The 18,706-nt window shown below is 45.9% G+C and overlaps 1 protein-coding gene across 2 annotated transcripts in view; it reads left to right on the forward strand.

The window, feature by feature from the left end:
* Positions 1 to 18,706, forward strand: part of XYLB (xylulokinase) — a 155,030-nt gene that overhangs the window by 20,535 nt on the left and 115,789 nt on the right. For both annotated transcript variants that reach the window (XM_083377001.1, XM_083377002.1), the window contains exons 4-8: positions 971 to 1,051; positions 1,978 to 2,064; positions 5,273 to 5,401; positions 11,482 to 11,547; positions 14,225 to 14,297. In XM_083377001.1, coding sequence (XP_083233127.1) covers positions 971 to 1,051; positions 1,978 to 2,064; positions 5,273 to 5,401; positions 11,482 to 11,547; positions 14,225 to 14,297 — 436 coding nt within the window. The remainder of the gene's footprint in view (positions 1 to 970; positions 1,052 to 1,977; positions 2,065 to 5,272; positions 5,402 to 11,481; positions 11,548 to 14,224; positions 14,298 to 18,706) is intronic.

An 18,706-nucleotide genomic window follows, 5' to 3' on the forward strand; every position in this document is an offset into this window, starting at 1 on the left:
TGTCCAAGAACAAGAAAACCCCCAAGATGTATTGCTGTATTAGGGAAGACAACTGCTAAGAACAATATTGCAATATCAGGGTGGATTGCAAAGTGTCCTATCTTGGGGCTAATAGAACTTCTGTGTTGTTCGGCCTGACCATAAATTTGGGACTGTGTAGTCCTGGGATGTCAAACCTTGGCCACTTTAAGACTCGTGGACTTCAAGTCTAAGAATGGGAAGATGGGGAATTTTGGCATTTGAAAGCCACAAGTCTTAAAGTGGCCAGGTTTGGAAGGAAGGGAAGGAAAGGAAAGGAAAAAGGTTGTCATTTTTTCACTGTGGGCACAATGGCACACATCAAAAGTGAAATTTAGTTGCCTGCTCTCAAAGTCAAACACATACATGACAAAGACCTAAAACATACTATAAACAAAGGTTTTGTATAGACTCACACCCCTGCCTATACATAACAAAAAATAAAATAAAATACTGTGGGTGGATGCTATCGCCCAGAGAGCACGTCACCATCACTGCATATCTCCAAGGTCCCAGATGATAACGTGACTGCAGTGATGGGACCTGGAGGATACCTGCTCGGCTAGAGCTAATAACATGAAGAGGCAAAATGGAAGAGATACCGTTTCATAGGCATCCTGGTTCTGAACCATGAAAGGCATTATTGATGACGATCTTGAAGTCTCCTCAGAAGTCAACTGGCAACCGGTACAACTCGTAGAACAGAGGTGTCACCCAGGAGTTTGCACGACCGCCATGCTCCTTCCAGGCTCTTATGTGGGATATGCATGTGGAAAAGGGGCAGAGTTTCAGTGGCAGGCTTGTGACCACCATATTGATTTTTTTTCCCCTAAAACCACGGATGCACCTGGCACCTCTTTTCTGTTTATTCCTGAGCCATGTGAGATTTCCAAATTTCCAAGAATACTGAAATTACTCTGCAATTTCCCCCCCCCCTTCCCTCTTTTTTTAGGCCCTGGATCTGATTTTGGAAAAGATGAAATCTGCAGGCTTTAATTTTTCCGCTGTAAAAGCTTTGTCTGGAGCTGGACAGGTTGGTTAAAAGGAGGGGGGTGAGGATGGAAAACAGATGCTTTGGGCTCTATATATATCATTTTAAATCCTTCCTCTTTCTTATCAACTTCCTTCCTATCAACTTCCTATTAACTTCCTTCCTTCCTTCCTTCCTTCCTTCCTTCCTTCCTTCCTTCCTTCCTTCCTCCCTCCCTTCCTCCCTCCCTCCCTCCCTCCCTCCCATCAACCTGCCTGTCTCCCTCCCTCCCTTCCCCACTATGGGTGGTCTATGTCTTCTTTCCTTGCTTCTTCTTCCAGAGGCCTGGGGCTTTGACGGTTCTGTGTGTGCTTGATTGACCAGTACTGATAACGACATTTCTGCATATTGGGTTTTTTTTAAAATATGTTGCATGTCTACTTTTGAAGTGTGAAGTCAATTTGTAATTTATTTAATTCCCACCTCTGAAGAGTAAAGTACATTTTAGAATCTGGGATTATGATTACTATTTCTGTTTTCTAAGTAATAAAAACTTGGTTTTTTAAAAAAATTATTTTTAATTTTGGTTTTCGTTTTAATTGAGACATTTGATCTCTCTCTGTATGTGGATGTAACATAATATTTTTGTGTTTGTGTGTGTGTGTGTGACTACATACATACACACTATTCCAGGTGCACCCCAGTATGTGTATCTTTCTATCATTTTTCTGCCATCTATTATCTATTGTCTGTCTGTCTGTCTATTGAAATGGTTTATAATTTTCTAAAATATATTTTGATCCTGGTATACAATTATAGAAGGAAACCATAAAGAAAATTTTAGAAAAAGTCTTTTTTTTTGAGCAGTAAATATTTGTTTTAATCTCACCTTTGCTCGCATTATTCAGTGCTGGTGGTATGCACATTTATTAACATTTAATGGGAATCACAGTATCAACCCTCTTTCTCTATTTTTCCTAACTTAACAGCAACATGGAAGTGTCTATTGGAAAGAAGGAGCAAGCTCTGTTTTGCAAAATTTATCACCTGTTCTTCCTTTACATCAGTCACTGAAGGTAACCGTCTCCAGAGGTCTTTCAAGGAAGTTAGAACTTGTTCTTACTCACCTACCTTAACACTGATTGATCTTAGAAAACTGTAGAAGATGCTTTATGGTTTTCTTGGCTAAGAATAAATGCAGCTGATGAAGGTGAAGGTTCCCCCGCACATGCGTGCTAGTCATTTCCAACTCTAGGGGGCGGTGCTCATCTCCATTTCAAAGCCGAAGAGCCAGCGCTTCTCCGAGGACGTCTCTGTGTTCATGTGGCCGGCATGACTAGACGCCAAAGGCGCACGGAACGCTGTTACCTTCCCACCGTAGTGGTCCCTGTTTTTCTACTTGCATTTTTACGTGCTTTCGAACTGCTAGGTTGGCAGAAGCTGGGACGAGTAACAGGTGCTCACTCTGCTACGTGACACTCGGGATTTGACCCGCCAAACTGCCGAGCTTCTGATCGACAAGCTCAGCGTCCTAATTACTACATCTTAAAATGATGGATTTTCTTTTACATAGATTATGTGATACATTCCACATTTACTTAGGAAAGACAAGAACAGGGGAGATTGATTGTTACTTGTCCCTGTCTTCATAAAATAGGCAAATAAAATTATGACGTACTAATTTCATTTTTGTACCAAGCTCTGGATTGACTTAAGGGTGCCATTTTTGCAAAAATCCCCATAGGTTCTAGAGATGTTTTTGACTTTCACTTAGTGGTTTTTTTTGTACTCAGCTAAGGTAGATCTAATTAGTTGATCCAACTTGTCCTCTTAATGTGATAAATAGGTTTTGCATGTTTGCATTTCAGACATATACATTAAAAAAAATGAGGTTAATGCTGGGATTAAGAGACTCGAGTCAAATTTACTCAGCAAATTTTATTTATGTATTATTTATTTAACATGTTGTCATAACTGTTTTGAGTAACTTTGGACGGCTTACAATAATATAAGAGCATAGATACAAAAGCATTAAAAATTAAAATTAAGTTTAACAAGTAAATAAAAAAATTAAAATAATATAGTCAAACCAAAAGAAATAATAAAAGGTCAAAATAATCACAGAATGTTCGAAGTGAAATGATTCTTGTATACGGAATATTTTCAAGGAATATTTGAGAAAGATTGTTGAACAGTAATGGATTTTGCTTGCAATGATTTAGAGTCAAACTGTCCTGTAATGACTGCATCTCTTTGAAATGTTCTTCCTCCTGAGTTTATGATTTTGTTGGATTTTTTTTTTAAAAAAACACCTCTTTTAGAGCATGCTTTTAAATCAGTGTTGCTTTGATGTTTTAGGAAAAATATTTCATTTTGCTTAGAAACAGGATAGATCTCAATTGTCGTAATTTGAGGACTACGTATAGAAAATGCATCCTACCTGGGTCGCTTAATACAATTAATAAAAACCATCAAAAGCAAAATGTGGCTTCTTACACAGCTTAGTGTCTATGGCAGACGTGTCAAACACAAGGCCCGGGGGCCGGATCTGGCCCACGAAGTGGTTTCATGCGGCCCGTGAAGCCATCCTGGAAACAGTGAGGGAACGGCCCCCACTGCCTTGGCCCTGGCCCAGAGACCCTCAGATCTGTCCCTCTCCTGCCCAGGCCCCCATAGGCACCCTTGATGCGAACGATGCAGAGCTGGCCACGCCCACCCAGTAGGCCATACGCACTCTGGCCATGCCCACCCTGGCCACGGCCACCTGGCCCCCTGAGGGTAACCGCAATGCTGATGCGGCCCTCAGTGAAATTGAGTTTGACACCCCTGGTCTATGGAGATTCTCAGCCATCCAGGTTATGGTTGTCCCAAAGAGAACTGGATTTTCTTGTTTTTCTTTGAAGACGTTTCGCTTCTCATCCAAAAAGCTTCTTCAGCTCTTACTGGATGAGAAGAAGCTTCTTCAAGTGGCCTCAATGACTCTCTGAAAGAGTGCAAATGACTAGCAGTCTGCAAGGAATATAAATCCTTCCATTCCCCACCATCCAGTTACAGCTGAAGAAGTTTCTTGGGTGAAAAGCAAACAATTTTTCAAAGAAAAGCAAGAAAGTCCAGTTATTATTTATTTATTAATTAATTCGGTTTATATACTGCCCTACTCCTGAAGGACTCAGGGCGGTTTACAAGGCAAAATTTAAAAGCAATACAATATAAAATTAAAATTAAATTAAGTCTAGCCCCCAAAAATTAAATTCACAATTTAAAAACATTAAACCCCTCAGTCCAGACCAGATAGCTCAAAGAGCCAGGTTTTTAGGTCCCGGCGAAATGAACGAAGGTTGGGGGCAGTCCGGAGTTCCGTTGGCAGCTGATTCCATAGGGCAGGCGCATCCACAGAGAACGCCCTCCCCCTGGGGATCGCCCATCGGCAATCCTTGACCGGCGGTACCCTGAGGAGGCCCTCCCTGTGCGAGCTCACAGGACGATGGGAAATTGACGCTGGCAGCAGGTGCTCCCTCAGATAATCCGGGCCCATGCCATTTAGGGCTTTATAGGTCATCACCAGCACCTTGAATCTCACCCGGAGGGCAACTGGAAGCCAATGCAGTTGCCTCTTCCTTCTCACTTTGGGTCACACAGCTTAGGTGTAACCTCTAGTAAGTTTTGCTGTGACTTGAATGTTTCAAAGCAGATAATGTCGCACGTGTAAACTAATGTCTGCTTTTTCTTGCTAAAATATTTCCTCTGCACCATTTCAGTTATACTTTCTAGTGTGGAAGTTAAGATGAACTATTGTGCTAAGCCAACTCTTGACCCTGACTTTACAAATAGTCCTGGACTGACAACATTTTTTTAGTGACTGTTCGCAGTTACAATGGCACTGAAAAAAGTTGTTTATGACTGATTTTCACACTTACAACCATTGCAGCACCTCTGTGATCATATGATCAAAATTTGGTGCTTGGCAACTGGCGTGTGTTTGCTATGGTTGCAGGGTTACGAGGTCACCATTTGTAACCTTCCTAGTCAGCTTCCGACAAGCAAAGATAACGGGGGAAGCCAGATTCATTTAACAACCATACGATTCATTTCACGACAGTGGTTCGTTTAACAAGTGTGGTAAATTGGGGCACAGCTCACTTAACAACTGTCTTGCTTAGTGATGGAAGATTTGGACTCAGTTGTGGCCCTGAGTTGAGTACTACTTGTATTGTTTTAAACCAACTTGCAACTCCTGACTTCACTAACTGTTATGCTGTCTTTTCCACCCGTTGTTTCCAACAGAACTGCTTTTCTGTCAGCAATAGTCCAGTCTGGATGGATTCCAGCACAGCTGCCCAGTGTAATTCTCTAGAAAAAAAGGTCGGAGGGGCACAGAAATTAGCCGACATCACTGGCTCCCGAGCTTATGAGGTGAGACCTGTTTGGAGAAGAGAGGAGAGGAGAAGACCAAGAAGGTCCAATGGGAACATGGTCTAAGACAGAAGTCCCCAACCTTTTGGGTACCAGGGACCGGTTCTGTGGAGAGAGGTTTTTCGGTGGACCGGAGTGGGTGTGATTTTGTGTGTTGCCTGCATCCTGCGGATGGGGCTTTGCATAACAACAACAGCAACAACAATAATAATAAAGTTGGAAGGTACCTGCTCAGGCAGGAAACTCTATACCATTTCAGACAAATGGCTTAAAAACTTCCAGTGTTGGAGCATTCACAGCTTCTGGAGGCAGGTTGTTCCACTGCTTAATTGCTGTAACAGTCAGGAAGTTTCTCCTTATTTCCAGGTTGCTTCTCTCCTTGACTAGTTTCCATCCATTGCTTCTTGTCCTGCTTTCAGGCGCTTTGGAGAATAGCTTGACTCCCTCTTCTTTGGGGCAGCCCCTGAGATATTGGAACACTGCTATCATGTTACCCTTCATCCTTCTCTTCATTAAACCAGACATGCCCAATTCCAGCAGCCGTTCCTTATATGTTTTAGTCTCCGGTCCCCTAATCATATTTGTTGCTCTTCTCTGAACTCTTTCTAGAGTCTCAACATCTTTTTTACATTGTGGTGACCAAAACTGGATGCAGTATTCCAAGTGTGGCCTTACCAAAGGATTATAAAGTGGTGCTAACACTTCACGTGGTCTTGATTCTATCCCTCTGTTAATGCAGCCTAGCACTGTGTTGGCTTTTTTGGCAGCTGCAGCACACTGTTGGCTCACCTTTAAGTGGTTGTCCACTAGGACTCCGAGATCCCTCTCACAGTTACTACTATTGAGCAAGGTACCCCCTATACTATACCTGTACATTTGGTTTTTCTTGCCTAAGTGTTTGTGCGGACCGGTTGCTGGCATGCCGCAGCCCGGTACTGGTCCACAGACTGGGGGTTGTGGACCCCTGTTTTAAATGCAACAGTTCCCATTGTATTTAGTGATTGCCCCTTTCTCTTGCAATAAAAAATCGGTTAGAAGCTTCTACATTTGCTTTGTAGCTTCAGGTTACATAACTTTGATTTAGATCTCAGCTGATATTCTTACTAATGGAGGAGAAAATGTAAGAGGGGGGGAACTAAAATGTATGGGCTTCTTTAAGAAAACAATTATACTGGCAGGTTTGTAGGAAAAAAATTGTTTGAAGAGACTGGTGTAGTCCTAGACTTAGGACCAGTCACTTAAGGACCATATAGACCACTGGTGGTGAACCTATGGCATGCGTGCCAGAGGCGGCACTCAGAGCCCTCTCTGTTGGCATGCGCACCACCGCCACCAGCAGCAGGCCCATCAGGCCACCACCGCTGCCCGGAGCAGGAGGCCTGCCCAGCACAAAGGAGGTGAAGCGGCCAACTAGCAAGCTTGAGTAGAGGTGGTGGAGCAGAGGTCACCAACCATTGTCGATTGGTGGACTGGAAGAAAAGGGAGGGGGAAGCATTTTGCGTGCGTGTATGCATGCCTGGGGCCGCGAGCACGCATGTGCTGCAAATGGGGCGGGGCTAGTGCCTACGTGATACTCACTAGCCCTGCCCCGTTCTTGTGTGGTGCAGCGCCTTGTATCTGCACCCCATGGCGTGGCAGCGGCCATTTTTGCGCCTTGCAGCACGGTGGCCCATTTTTGTGCCCCCAGTTTTTGCATGCAGGAGGCGGCACTCAGAGGTGCCTCCCTGCCTCCCCCCCCCCGAGGGCACCACAATGCTGATGCAGCCCTGGCACTTTGCAATAAATAAGTGGGTTTTGGGTTACGGTTTGGGCACTTGGTCTCTTAAAAGGTTCGCCATCACTGATATAGACTTATGACAGAGTCCCCAAAAGGCGCTTATGAACAAATTCCAAAGTTCGGATGGCTGCCTTACTCCAGCCCCCCCCCCCCCCAGCCATGTGACCACATTCTGGGCACTCAGCAATCAAGCCTGCATTTACAGCCTTTTTTTAGGGTTTCCACAGTCACATGACAGTGAATTATGATTTGTTTTATGAAAACCAGAATTTATTTCTGGTTTCCGCCAGAAAATGCCTATAGAGAACGGTGACCACCACATTTGCTTTACAACTGCCATGCTCGCTTAATGACTGCTGTAAGTGTCAAAAAATTGGGTCAGTCACATGATGACCCACTTTACCACCCTCATGACTTACAACTGTAATTGCCAGGCTCTGTTCGTAAGTCAAGGTCTACCTATGAGGTCTTCAAATCTGAGTAATACTGTAACTAGATTTTAAGTGGGCCCTTCCATCCCACAACAGTTGTGATTGAAACTCAATAGACAACAAGATTATTTGGAGATAACTGTAGAAAGAAAATAAAGTAGAAATTTCAGACTTGAAAAATCTAGTTATGAAAGCAACTAATTAATTCTCCTATTGTGGTTTGATTTAGTTATGTCCTCATCCTTCTCTTGATGAGTTTTATTTATTTTTATTTACCGTATATACTTGAGTATAAGCCGAATTTTTCAGCCCACTTTTTGGGCTGAAAAATTCCACTTCGGCTTATACTCCAGTCAACAAAAAAACTTACCGAGGACTTGTGCGCGGCCGAGGCTTTGGTGCTTCCGGGATCGCGCGTACCTCTCCCAAGCCACCGCCGTCCGAGACCTGCCGAAGTTTGGGGAGGTTTGGGGAGGTGCGCGCGCACTTCCCCAAACGTCGGCAGGTCTCCGTTCCTCCGCGCCCTGCCTGCCTGCTTCTTTCTGCAGCGGAAAGAAGCAGGCAGGCAGGGCGCGGAGGAACGGAGACCTGCCGACGTTTGGGGAGGTTTTGGCGCCTCCCCAAACCTCCCCAAACGTCGGCAGGTCTCCGTTCCTCCTGCCGACGTTTGGGGAGGTTTGGGCGCCTCCCCAAACCTCCCCAGGTCTCCGTTCCTCCGCGCAGACCTGCCGACGTTTGGGGAGGTTTGGGCGCCTCCCCAAACCTCCCCAAACGTCGGCAGGTCTCCGTTCCTCCTGCCGACGTTTGGGGAGGTTTGGGCACCTCCCCAAACCTCCCCAGGTCTCCGTTCCTCCGCGCAGACCTGCCGACGTTTGGGGAGGTTTGGGCGCCTCCCCAAACCTCCCCAGGTCTCCGTTCCTCCTGCCGACGTTTGGGGAGGTTTGGGCGTCTCCCCAGGTCTCCGTTCCTCCGCGCAGACCTGCCGACGTTTGGGGAGGTTTGGGCGCCTCCCCAAACCTCCCCAAACGTCGGCAGGTCTCCGTTCCTCCTGCCGACGTTTGGGGAGGTTTGGGCGCCTCCCCAAACCTTCCCAGGTCTCCGTTCCTCCGCGCAGACCTGCCGACGTTTGGGGAGGTTTGGGCGCCTCCCCAAACCTCCCCAAACGTCGGCAGGTCTCCGTTCCTCCTGCCGACGTTTGGGGAGGTTTGGGCACCTCCCCAAACCTCCCCAGGTCTCCGTTCCTCCGCGCAGACCTGCCGACGTTTGGGGAGGTTTGGGCGCCTCCCCAGGTCTCCATTCCTCCGCGCAGACCTGCCGACGTTTGGGGAGGTTTGGGCGCCTCCCCAAACCTCCCCAAACGTCGGCAGGTCTCCGTTCCTCCTGCCGACGTTTGGGGAGGTTTGGGCGCCTCCCCAAACGTCCCCAGGTCTCCGTTCCTCCGCGCAGACCTGCCGATGTTTGGGGAGGTTTGGGCGCCTCCCCAAACCTCCCCAGGTCTCCGTTCCTCCTGCCAATGTTTGGGGAGGTTTGGGCGCCTCCCCAGGTCTCCGTTCCTCCGCGCAGACCTGCCGACGTTTGGGGAGGTTTGGGCGCCTCCCCAAACCTCTCCAAACGTCGGCAGGTCTCCGTTCCTCCTGCCGACGTTTGGGGAGGTTTGGGCGCCTCCCCAAACCTCCCCAGGTCTCCGTTCCTCCGCGCAGACCTGCCGACGTTTGGGGAGGTTTGGGCGCCTCCCCAAACCTCCCCAGGTCTCCGTTCCTCCTGCCAACGTTTGGGGAGGTTTGGGCGCCTCCCCAGGTCTCCGTTCCTCCGCACAGACCTGCCGACGTTTGGGGAGGTTTGGGCGCCTCCCCAAACGTTGGCAGGTCTGCGCGGAGGAACGGAGACCTGGGGAGGTTTGGGGAGGCGCCCAAACCTCCCCAAACGTCGGCAGGAGGAACAGAGACCTGGGGAGGTTTGGGGAGGCGCCCAAACCTCCCCAAACGTCGGCAGGTCTGCGCGGAGGAACGGAGACCTGGGGAGGTTTGGGGAGGCGCCCAAACCTCCCCAAATGTCGGCAGGAGGAACGGAGACCTGGGGAGGTTTGGGGAGACGCCCAAACCTCCCCAAACATCGGCAGGAGGAACGGAGACCTGGGGAGGTTTGGGGAGGCGCCCAAACCTCCCCAAACATCGGCAGGTCTGCGCGGAGGAACGGAGACCTGGGGAGGTTTGGGGAGGCGCCCAAACCTCCCCAAACGTCGGCAGGAGGAACGGAGACCTGCCGACGTTTGGGGAGGTTTGGGGAGGCGCCCAAACCTTCCCAAACGTTGGCAGGTCTGCGCGGAGGAACGGAGACCTGCCGACGTTTGGGGAGGTTTGGGGAGGCGCCCAAACCTCCCCAAACGTCGGCAGGAGGAACGGAGACCTGCCGACGTTTGGGGAGGTTTGGGGAGGTGCCCAAACCTCCCCAAACGTCGGCAGGTCTGCGCGGAGGAACGGAGACCTGCCGACGTTTGGGGAGGTTTGGGGAGGTGCGCGCGCACCTCCCCAAACCTTCCCAAACTTCGGCAGGTCTCCGGACGGCGGCGGCTTGGGAGAGGTGCGCGCGATCCTGGAAGCACCGAAGCCTCGGCCGCGCGCAAGTCCTCGGTAAGCTCCGGGCGGTCACTTGCTTCGCGTCTCCTGAGGGAAGGGGGGGCGACTGGAACGGGCGTGTTTCCTCGCCTGCTGGGCGCCGCGATTTGCCCGGGGAACGCACGGGCCCCGAATGGCAGCATGGAGTGAGGAAGCGGACAGCCAGGGCTTCCCCGAGAGCCGCGGCCACACAGGGTATTCCTGTGTATTCAGGCTTGCAAAATGGCGGATCGAGCCTCTGCTGGCGGCAGAGGCTTGCAGAGCGCGGATCCAGCCTCCGCCGGCGGCGGAGGCTTGCAGAACGGCGGATCGGCTTATACTCGAGTCAACAACTTTTCCCAGTTTTTGGGGGTGAAATTGGGGGTCTCGGCTTATACTCGAGTCGGCTTATACTCAAGTATATACGGTATTTTAATTCCATTTATATCCCGCCCTTCTCCGAAGACTCAGGGTGGCTTACAAGCTGAGCAGTAGCCTTCATTCTATGTATATGCTTGCTTATTAGGGCTTTTGCCCCCCCTCAAGTGGCATTATTACAAAGTCAGCTTAATTGCTCCCAACAATCTGGGTCCTCATTTTACCTACCTCGGAAGGATGGAAGGCTGAGTCAACCTTGAGCCTGGTGGGATGCGAACCTGCACTAATTGCAGGCAGCTGGTGTTACTTTAAGGAGGCATTAGCCCACTGCTCCACCAAGACTGTGCTCAGCCTGTGCTTAGCTCAGGCTAAGAGATAGCAACTGATTAAAGCCATCCAGGGTAGATTTGAACCTAGTTCTGGTCCAACACTCTAACGCAGGGGTCTTCAAACTTGGCCCTTTTATGACTTGTGGACTTCAACTCCCAGAATTACTCAGCCAGTGTGCCTGGCTAAGGAATTCTGGGAGTTGATGTCCACAAGTCATAAAAGGGCTGAGTTTGAAGACTCCTGCTCTAACCTATTGTTTCTCAACCTTGAGGACTTTTAAGATGTGTGGACGTCAACTCCCAGAATTCCTCAGCCAGCATGGAAGTTCCCCAGCAATTCTGGGAATTGAAGTCCATATGTCTTTAAAGTCCTTAAAGTTAAAGAACATTGACCTGTCAATGCGTTATCATTTGTTTTATGCCTATTGCATCTGAATAGCTACTGCTGTTATGCCTTTAATAAATTAAAATATCCAGGGTGCAATGCTTTGGCCTCATTATGCTGAGTTAATTATTATTGACTCCATTTGCAATTTGTGTTCCTAAATATTGGTAGCCTGTCCTTTCTCAGCGTTTTACAGGAAACCAGATAGCGAAGATTTACAGCCGGGATCCTGAAGTCTATTCACAAACTGAGGTTTGCTAATCTTCTCCTCATTTATTGGGAATCATAACTAATTTAGGTTTTATTATGGTTTGCAAGGGGAACTTATCACAATGCTGGTACAAATTACATTAGCATAAATATGGTAACAAAAAACCCTCTCATTAAACAGAAAATGGAAAAGAAATCTATGCAAGAAGGTTCAGTAAAAGTGACTGCTGATGCTGCATCACATTAATCTGAATGGTTAATATTAGCTATTTTGTTTTTTATGCCAGAAATGCAATTCTAGATATGATCCCTTCTATAGAAAATGGGAGAGATTAGAGATGGGGATTATTAACTGATGAATTTATTTTCCTTTTTTTTAAAAAAAAGTTTGGTTGTCTCTTGCAATGCAGTTCCAAAATGCATTGCAAACATTAGCTAAATTAGCTAAATTAGCTTCTGATCGAGTGACTTTCAAAATGCATCATGTCTGGGCGGGTGCATGGGTGTCCACGGACGGTAGGGGCAAATGAGTGAATGATACAAATAACTCCCCTTTTTTAAACTTGACTCATGATATTCTCTGCTGGTATCTAAGAGCCCGGCTTGTGTGATTTAATTTATTAATTTTATTAAATTTGCAAGTGTGATGGAATGTTGTAGGCTGGATTCCCAGGAAGGAACAGGCACATTCCAAAGGAATAAGAGGGTCCAGATAGTTTGTGTTACAGAAAGAGGGTGAAGAAAGCCTCCCCTTAATAATCCTTAGAGCCGGGGTCCCCAATCCTCAGGCCACGGACCAGTAGGAACTGTGCTGCACAGCTGGAGGTGCCGGGCAGGTGAGTGAGCAAAGTTATATCTCTGTTTGCAGCCGTTCCCCAGTGATAGCATCACTACCTCAGATCATCAAGCATTATATTATCCCAGGAGTGCAAACCCAGCTCTAAACAGGACAGAGAGAGTAGAGGTGAAGATTGACACCTGTGATTCTTCCAAGCTCAGTTCTTCATTGTTTCCACACCTAGAGACAGGATCTCCAAGCCTCCTGACCTTCCTCCTGAGTGGCTCTGCTAGTTGGCTTGGAGCCCCAATGAGGGGTCTTCACACTGCGGATGGTTGACAGACTAATAAGAGATACCACCTCCCCCCTTGCTCATCCTACACCCTCCCTCCCCCTCCCGTCTTTTAATTAGGGTTGTGTATTTATCTTTTTATCACTTAGTTCCCATTGTGTATAAGCTTCGTAAAACTATTATCTTTTTTATATTGTAAACCACCCAGAGTTACCTTAGGGTAAGGTGGGTGGTCAATAAATTTAATAGATAGATAGATAGATAGATAGATAGATAGATAGATAGATAGATAGATAGATAGATGGATGGATGGATGGATGTAGATAGGTAGGTAGATAGCGGATGGATTGATGTAGAGGTAGGTAGGTAGGTAGGTAGATAGATAAATAGATAGATAGATAGATAGATAGATAGATAGATAGATGGATGGATGGATGGATGGATGGATGGATAGATAGATAGATAGATAGATAGATAGATAGATAGATAGATAGATAGATGGATGGATGGATGTAGATAGGTAGGTAGATAGCGGATGGATGGATGTAGATGTAGGTAGGTAGGTAGGTAGGTAGATAGATGGATGGATGGATGTAGATAGGTAGGTAGATAGAGGATGGATGGATGTAGATAGGTAGGTAGATAGAGGATGGATGGATGTAGATGTAGGTAGGTAGGTAGGTAGGTAGATAGATAGATAGATAGATAGATAGATAGATAGATAGATAGATAGATAGATAGATAGATAGATCTTGCTAGACTAAGCACTCTCCTCTCAGTATCTCCCCTATATGAGAACTATTAAGGAGGGACCATCTTCACCCTCTTTCTCTCGCACAAAATATCTGGACTGGGTTGTCTTACTCTTCTGGGATGCACCCCCCTCCCTCCTGGGAACCCACCTCCTTACTACATCCCATCACATTATGGCTGCCCATCTCAGCAAGTGACTGACGTGACACATTTAAAAAGAATATTTGGATTCTGGGAATGCTGAGTATGAGTAGGGGAATAAATCAGAGTTTACTGAATGGCTTAGCAGAGTTTGGAAACCGAGTTGTAGCCTAAGATTCTAGTTGCATCTGTTCTTAGATGATTTCAACCAACAGAAGCTGTTTTTCTGGCTTTTTCATCCTTTTCAATGGCAGATGCTATAAATATAGCTAGACTCCAATCTGTTTCCTCCCAATATAAAACCATGCAGAGAAGAACAAGCTAATTTTTATTTATTTATTTGATTTTATCCCATCTTTATTACTTTATAAGTAACTCCAGTGAGTATACGTAATACTCGGACCTCCTCCTATTTTTCCCCCCATCACCTCTTGTAAAGATTTTCTTTTCAGTTTGTTGAAAATTCAGGGGTTTGTGTGCGTAAGGGAGAGGAAGAGAGACTTTTCTGGTAGCTTAGTCTTTTGCAACACTCAAAATAAATAAATAAATAAATAAATAAATAAAACCAAAGCAAAATATTGCAACAATTAAACCCTCCCAAATCCTCTTTCTGAAAACAATATTTTAAGGGCTTGCTGAACTCAATGGAAGTTTCAAAGATCTGTTTTGAATTTCTGTGAAACAGAAACAAATGTCCTATGTTTATTTCCTTGTTTGGTTGTCCTTTTACTTCTTTTTTTTTTCCTTCCTTCCAGAAAATTTCCTTGGTGAGCAGCTTTGCAGCCTCTCTTTTCCTAGGTGCCTATGCTCCCATAGATTATAGCGATGGTAAGTGACATATAGGGGACGCGGTGGCTCAGTGGGTTAGGACGCTGAGCTTGTCGATCAGAAGGTCGGCAGTTTGGCGGGTCGAATCCCGAGTGCCGCGTAGCAGAGTGAGCGCCTGTTACTCGTCCCAGCTTCTGCCAACCTAGCAGTTCGAAAGCACGTAAAAATGCAAGTAGAAAAATAGGGACCACTACGGTGGGAAGTTAACAGCGTTCCGTGCGCCTTTGGCGTCTAGTCATGCCGGCCACATGACTACGGAGACGTCCTCGGACAAGCGCTGGCTCTTTGGCTTTGAAATGGAGATGAGCACCGGCCCCTTGAGTCGGAAACGACTAGCACGTATGTGCAGGGGAACCTTTACCTTTACCTTTAAGTGACATATACTCTTTTTCCAATGTGCTCAACCCCACACTGAGTTGTAGGAAAGAACAGACACAGTGGGCTGTCCTTTTTTTGGTGAACAGAGGTCACTCAAAAACGGAGAGGGTCCTTGAAAAATAAAGTAGATCTCTCTCTACGGGTAGTTCTCAAATTATGACCACAATTGAGCCCAAAATTTATGTTGCTGAGAAAGTTTGTTAAGTGAGTTTTGCCCCATTTTATGACTTATCTTGCCACATTTATTAAGTGAATCATTGCAGTTGTTAAATTAGTAACACGGTTGTTAGGTGAATCTGGGTCTTCCTCATTGACTTTGCTTGTCAGAAGGTAGCATAACGTGATCTCACGACCCCGGGACGCTGTGACCGTCATAAATATGTGCCGGTTCCCAAGCATCTGAATTTTGATCACATGACCATAGGGATGCTTCAATAGTCATAAGTGTGGAAAATGGTCAGAAGTCACTTTTTTCAGTAGAGTTGTAACTTTGAGTGGTTACTAAGTGAACTGTTGTAAGTCAAGGACTACTTGTATTCTGTTTAGTTAAGTAGGTCAAATGTACTAGGTGCATTAGGTTTGGAAGCCTGGGTTCAAGTCCATTTTGGCTTGGGATTAGCTGACACATCCATAATTTATTTATTTTTATTTATTTTAATTCCATTTATATCCTGCCCTTCTCCGAAGACTCAGGGCGGCTTACAAGCTTAGCAGTAGCCTTCATTCTATGTATTTGCCTGCTTATTATTAGGGCTTTCACACACACACCCCCCAAGCGGCATTATTACAAAGTCAGCTTAATTGCCCCCAACAATCTGGGTCCTCATTTTACCTACCTCGGAAGGATGGAGGGCTGAGTCAACCTTGAGCCTGGTGGGATGCGAACCTGCACTAATTGCAGGCAGCTGGTGTTACTTAAGGAGGCGTTAGCCCACTGCTCCACCAATTTGAGGATTCAGGATTCTGTTTGGCCTTGCAAAGTCTTGAGTGTGATCTTCAGGAAGTTTCAAAAGTTATAAGATTATATATTTTTAATATGACATAAGGGGAATGGATGAAGGTTAACCTCATTTAACTTTAATTACTATACATGTTGATCAAATCATTCCCCCCCCTATTAAAACCCATTTCCTTCTTTGTAGTTCGAGTCCTTGGCTCTGAATGCAGAGTGTGTCTTTGGAGACTTCTGGCTGAGTCTTCTTTTTCTGAAACTGCCTGGATTGGCTCCTTGCAACTGGCTGTCTTTACAGAAAGTGTGTCAGGCTGCAAAAAGATGACGGTTCTTCCAAGAAGATGTGTTTATTGTTTTGTTCCTTTTGGGGCTAATGCCCATTTTCTTGGAAGTGTCTTAACACAGCTGGACCCTAAATGGTGTCCAGTTTCCCCCCAGGTTCAGTTTCTTTTCTGCTGAGTAAAGATCAGAAGAACATCAGACTAGGCCTGCTAAAGGGCTCCATCCTAATCCAGCATTTGTTTTTCCTAGTACCCAGCAGATGTCTCTGCTCACAACCGGGAGCATTTCACATTTTGCCACTCTTTCTCTGCAACTAATGTTTACAGGGATGCTACCTTCAAACCAGAAGGTAAACCAACCAACCAAACAATCAGACTAATACAGATAGTCCTTGACTTACAACAGTTTGTTTACTGACCGTTCAAAATCATGGTGGCAGGGGAAAAAAGTGAATTAGGACTGTTTTTCACACTTTCAATCCCCATGCCGACGTGTTCAAAATTCAAACACTTGGCGACTGACTCATACTTACCACGGTTTCAGTGTCTTAAGAGTTGTGTGATCACTTTTTGTGACCTTTTGATAAGCAAAAGTCAATGGGTAAGCCAGATTCACTTAACACTTAGTTTTACAGACTTAACAACTGCAGTGATTTACTTAACAATTGCAGCAAGAAAGGTTGTAAAATGGAGGAAAACTTAGGATGGGATGGGATGGGATGGGATGGGATGGGATGGGATGGAATGGAATAGAATAGAAGCTGAAAGGGACTTTAGAGGTCTTCTAGTCCAGCCCACTGCTCAAGCAGGAGACCCTATACCCTTTCAGACAAATGGCTGTCCAATCTCTTCTTAAAAACCTCCAGTGATGAAGCACCCACAATGTCTGAAGGCAAGGTGTTCCACTGGTTAATTGTCCTCACTGTCAGGAAGTTTCTCCTTAATTCCAGGTTGCTTCTCTCCTTGGTCAGTTTCCAGCCATTGTTTCTCATCCTTCCCTCTGGTGCTTTGGAGAATAATGTGACCCCCTCTTCCTTGTGGCAGCCCCTCAAATACTGGAATATTGCTATCATGTCTCCCCTATTTCTTCTTTTCTTTAGACTAGCCAAACCCAAGTCCCGCAGCCATTCTTCATATGTTTTAGTCTCCAGGCCTTACTTACTTAACAACTGTCTCGCTTAGCCAACAGAAATTTGGGGCTCTCTTGTGGTCGTAAGTCGAGGACTACATGTAGACAAATCACTCCAGAAATTCCTCCAAACCGTCAAAGGGAGTGTCCATTACCAAATCTTATGGTAATAAATTTCTGAAGACAAAGACGATACCAAATCCTTGACTTATAACCATTCATTTAGTAAAGTTAAACCAGCATTGAAAAAAGTGACTTACGGCTGGTTCTTGCGGCATTCCCATGGTGACAGGGTCAGAATTTGGGTAGCATGTATATAAAATGGTTGCAGTGTCCCAAGGTTCTGTGATTGTTATTAGCAACTTTCCCAGGTGGCTTCTGACGATTTGCTTAATGACTATGTGAGTCACTTAGCAACTGCGATGATTTGCTTAACAACTGTGACAAAAAAGATTGCACAATTGGGTGCTGCTCATTTAACATCCACCTATCTTAGCAGTAGAAATTGGGGTTGTAAATTGAGGACTAACTGTACTATTTGGCTTATATTTAATGCAAACCAGCATTCTCCTGTTTTGTTAATTAGCTTACAATCCTGACCATGAAGGAACCATGCATAGCATTTGCATTGGTAATGTGGCTACTCAGGTGATATTTAACCATAATTAAAGATAAGAGGGAATTTCTTCTGGGAGAGAATTCTATTAAAAAATCCAGTAATCTCCACCACACAGTGTGTATCACAAATGAACAATCTGGAATGAAGTTTAATCTATTTCCAGGAGATGCAAATCTCTTCCTATTGAACGTTTTGTATTTCTGTTGATTGATTTGTATTTATTTTTGTGGAAAGAAGTGCCCCAAAGCATTAGACATATTTTTATTTATTCTGTGTGGATTTTTTTTCAAAGCAAGAAACTTGAAACTAATCGACTTAAATGTGCCATTTGATGTATTGTACTTTCTGAATCAACCACCAGTAACATCCTTCTAGGATGGAGATGTATTAATTTCCTACTCACGAATCCACTGTCCAATGAATCCTCAAGGTGACTCAATTTGCCTCTGACTTTGATTATTCCTTAATTGCTCTGTTCTTTGGCAAAGTTAAAAAACATAACTAGGAAATCATCCTTTACTTTAGCACAGACATGTCAAACACAAGGCCCGGGGGCCAGATCCGGCCCGCGAAGTGGTTTCATGCGGCCCGCGAAGCCATCCTGGAAACAGTGAGGGAACGGCTCCCACTGCCTTGGCCCTGGCCCAGAGACCCTCCTTCTGCCTGAGACCCTCAGATCTGTCCCACTCCTGCCCAGGCCCCCATAGGCACCCTTGATGCGAACCATGTAGAGCTGGCCACGCCCACCCAGTAGGCCATACGCACTCTAGCCATGCCCACCCAGCAGGCCACGCCCACCCGGCCCCTTGACGGCAACTGCAATGCTGATGCGGCCCTCCATGAAATTGAGTTTGACACTCCTGCTTTAGCAGAATAGATACTCGTATATCTATTTTTTTGATCCACCAGTTTGTATTGTATGGAAGTAACAAAAGGGATGAAAGCCAGTTTGGTGCAGAGGTGAAGGCATCAGGCTAGAATTCATGAGATCCTGAGCTTGAGTTCTGCCTTGGGTATAAAGCCAGCTGGGTGACCTTGGGCCAGTCTTCC

Source organism: Vipera ursinii, assembly GCF_947247035.1.
Source record: "Vipera ursinii genome assembly, chromosome: Z".
In the NCBI taxonomy this organism is placed as follows: Eukaryota; Metazoa; Chordata; class Lepidosauria; order Squamata; family Viperidae; genus Vipera; species Vipera ursinii.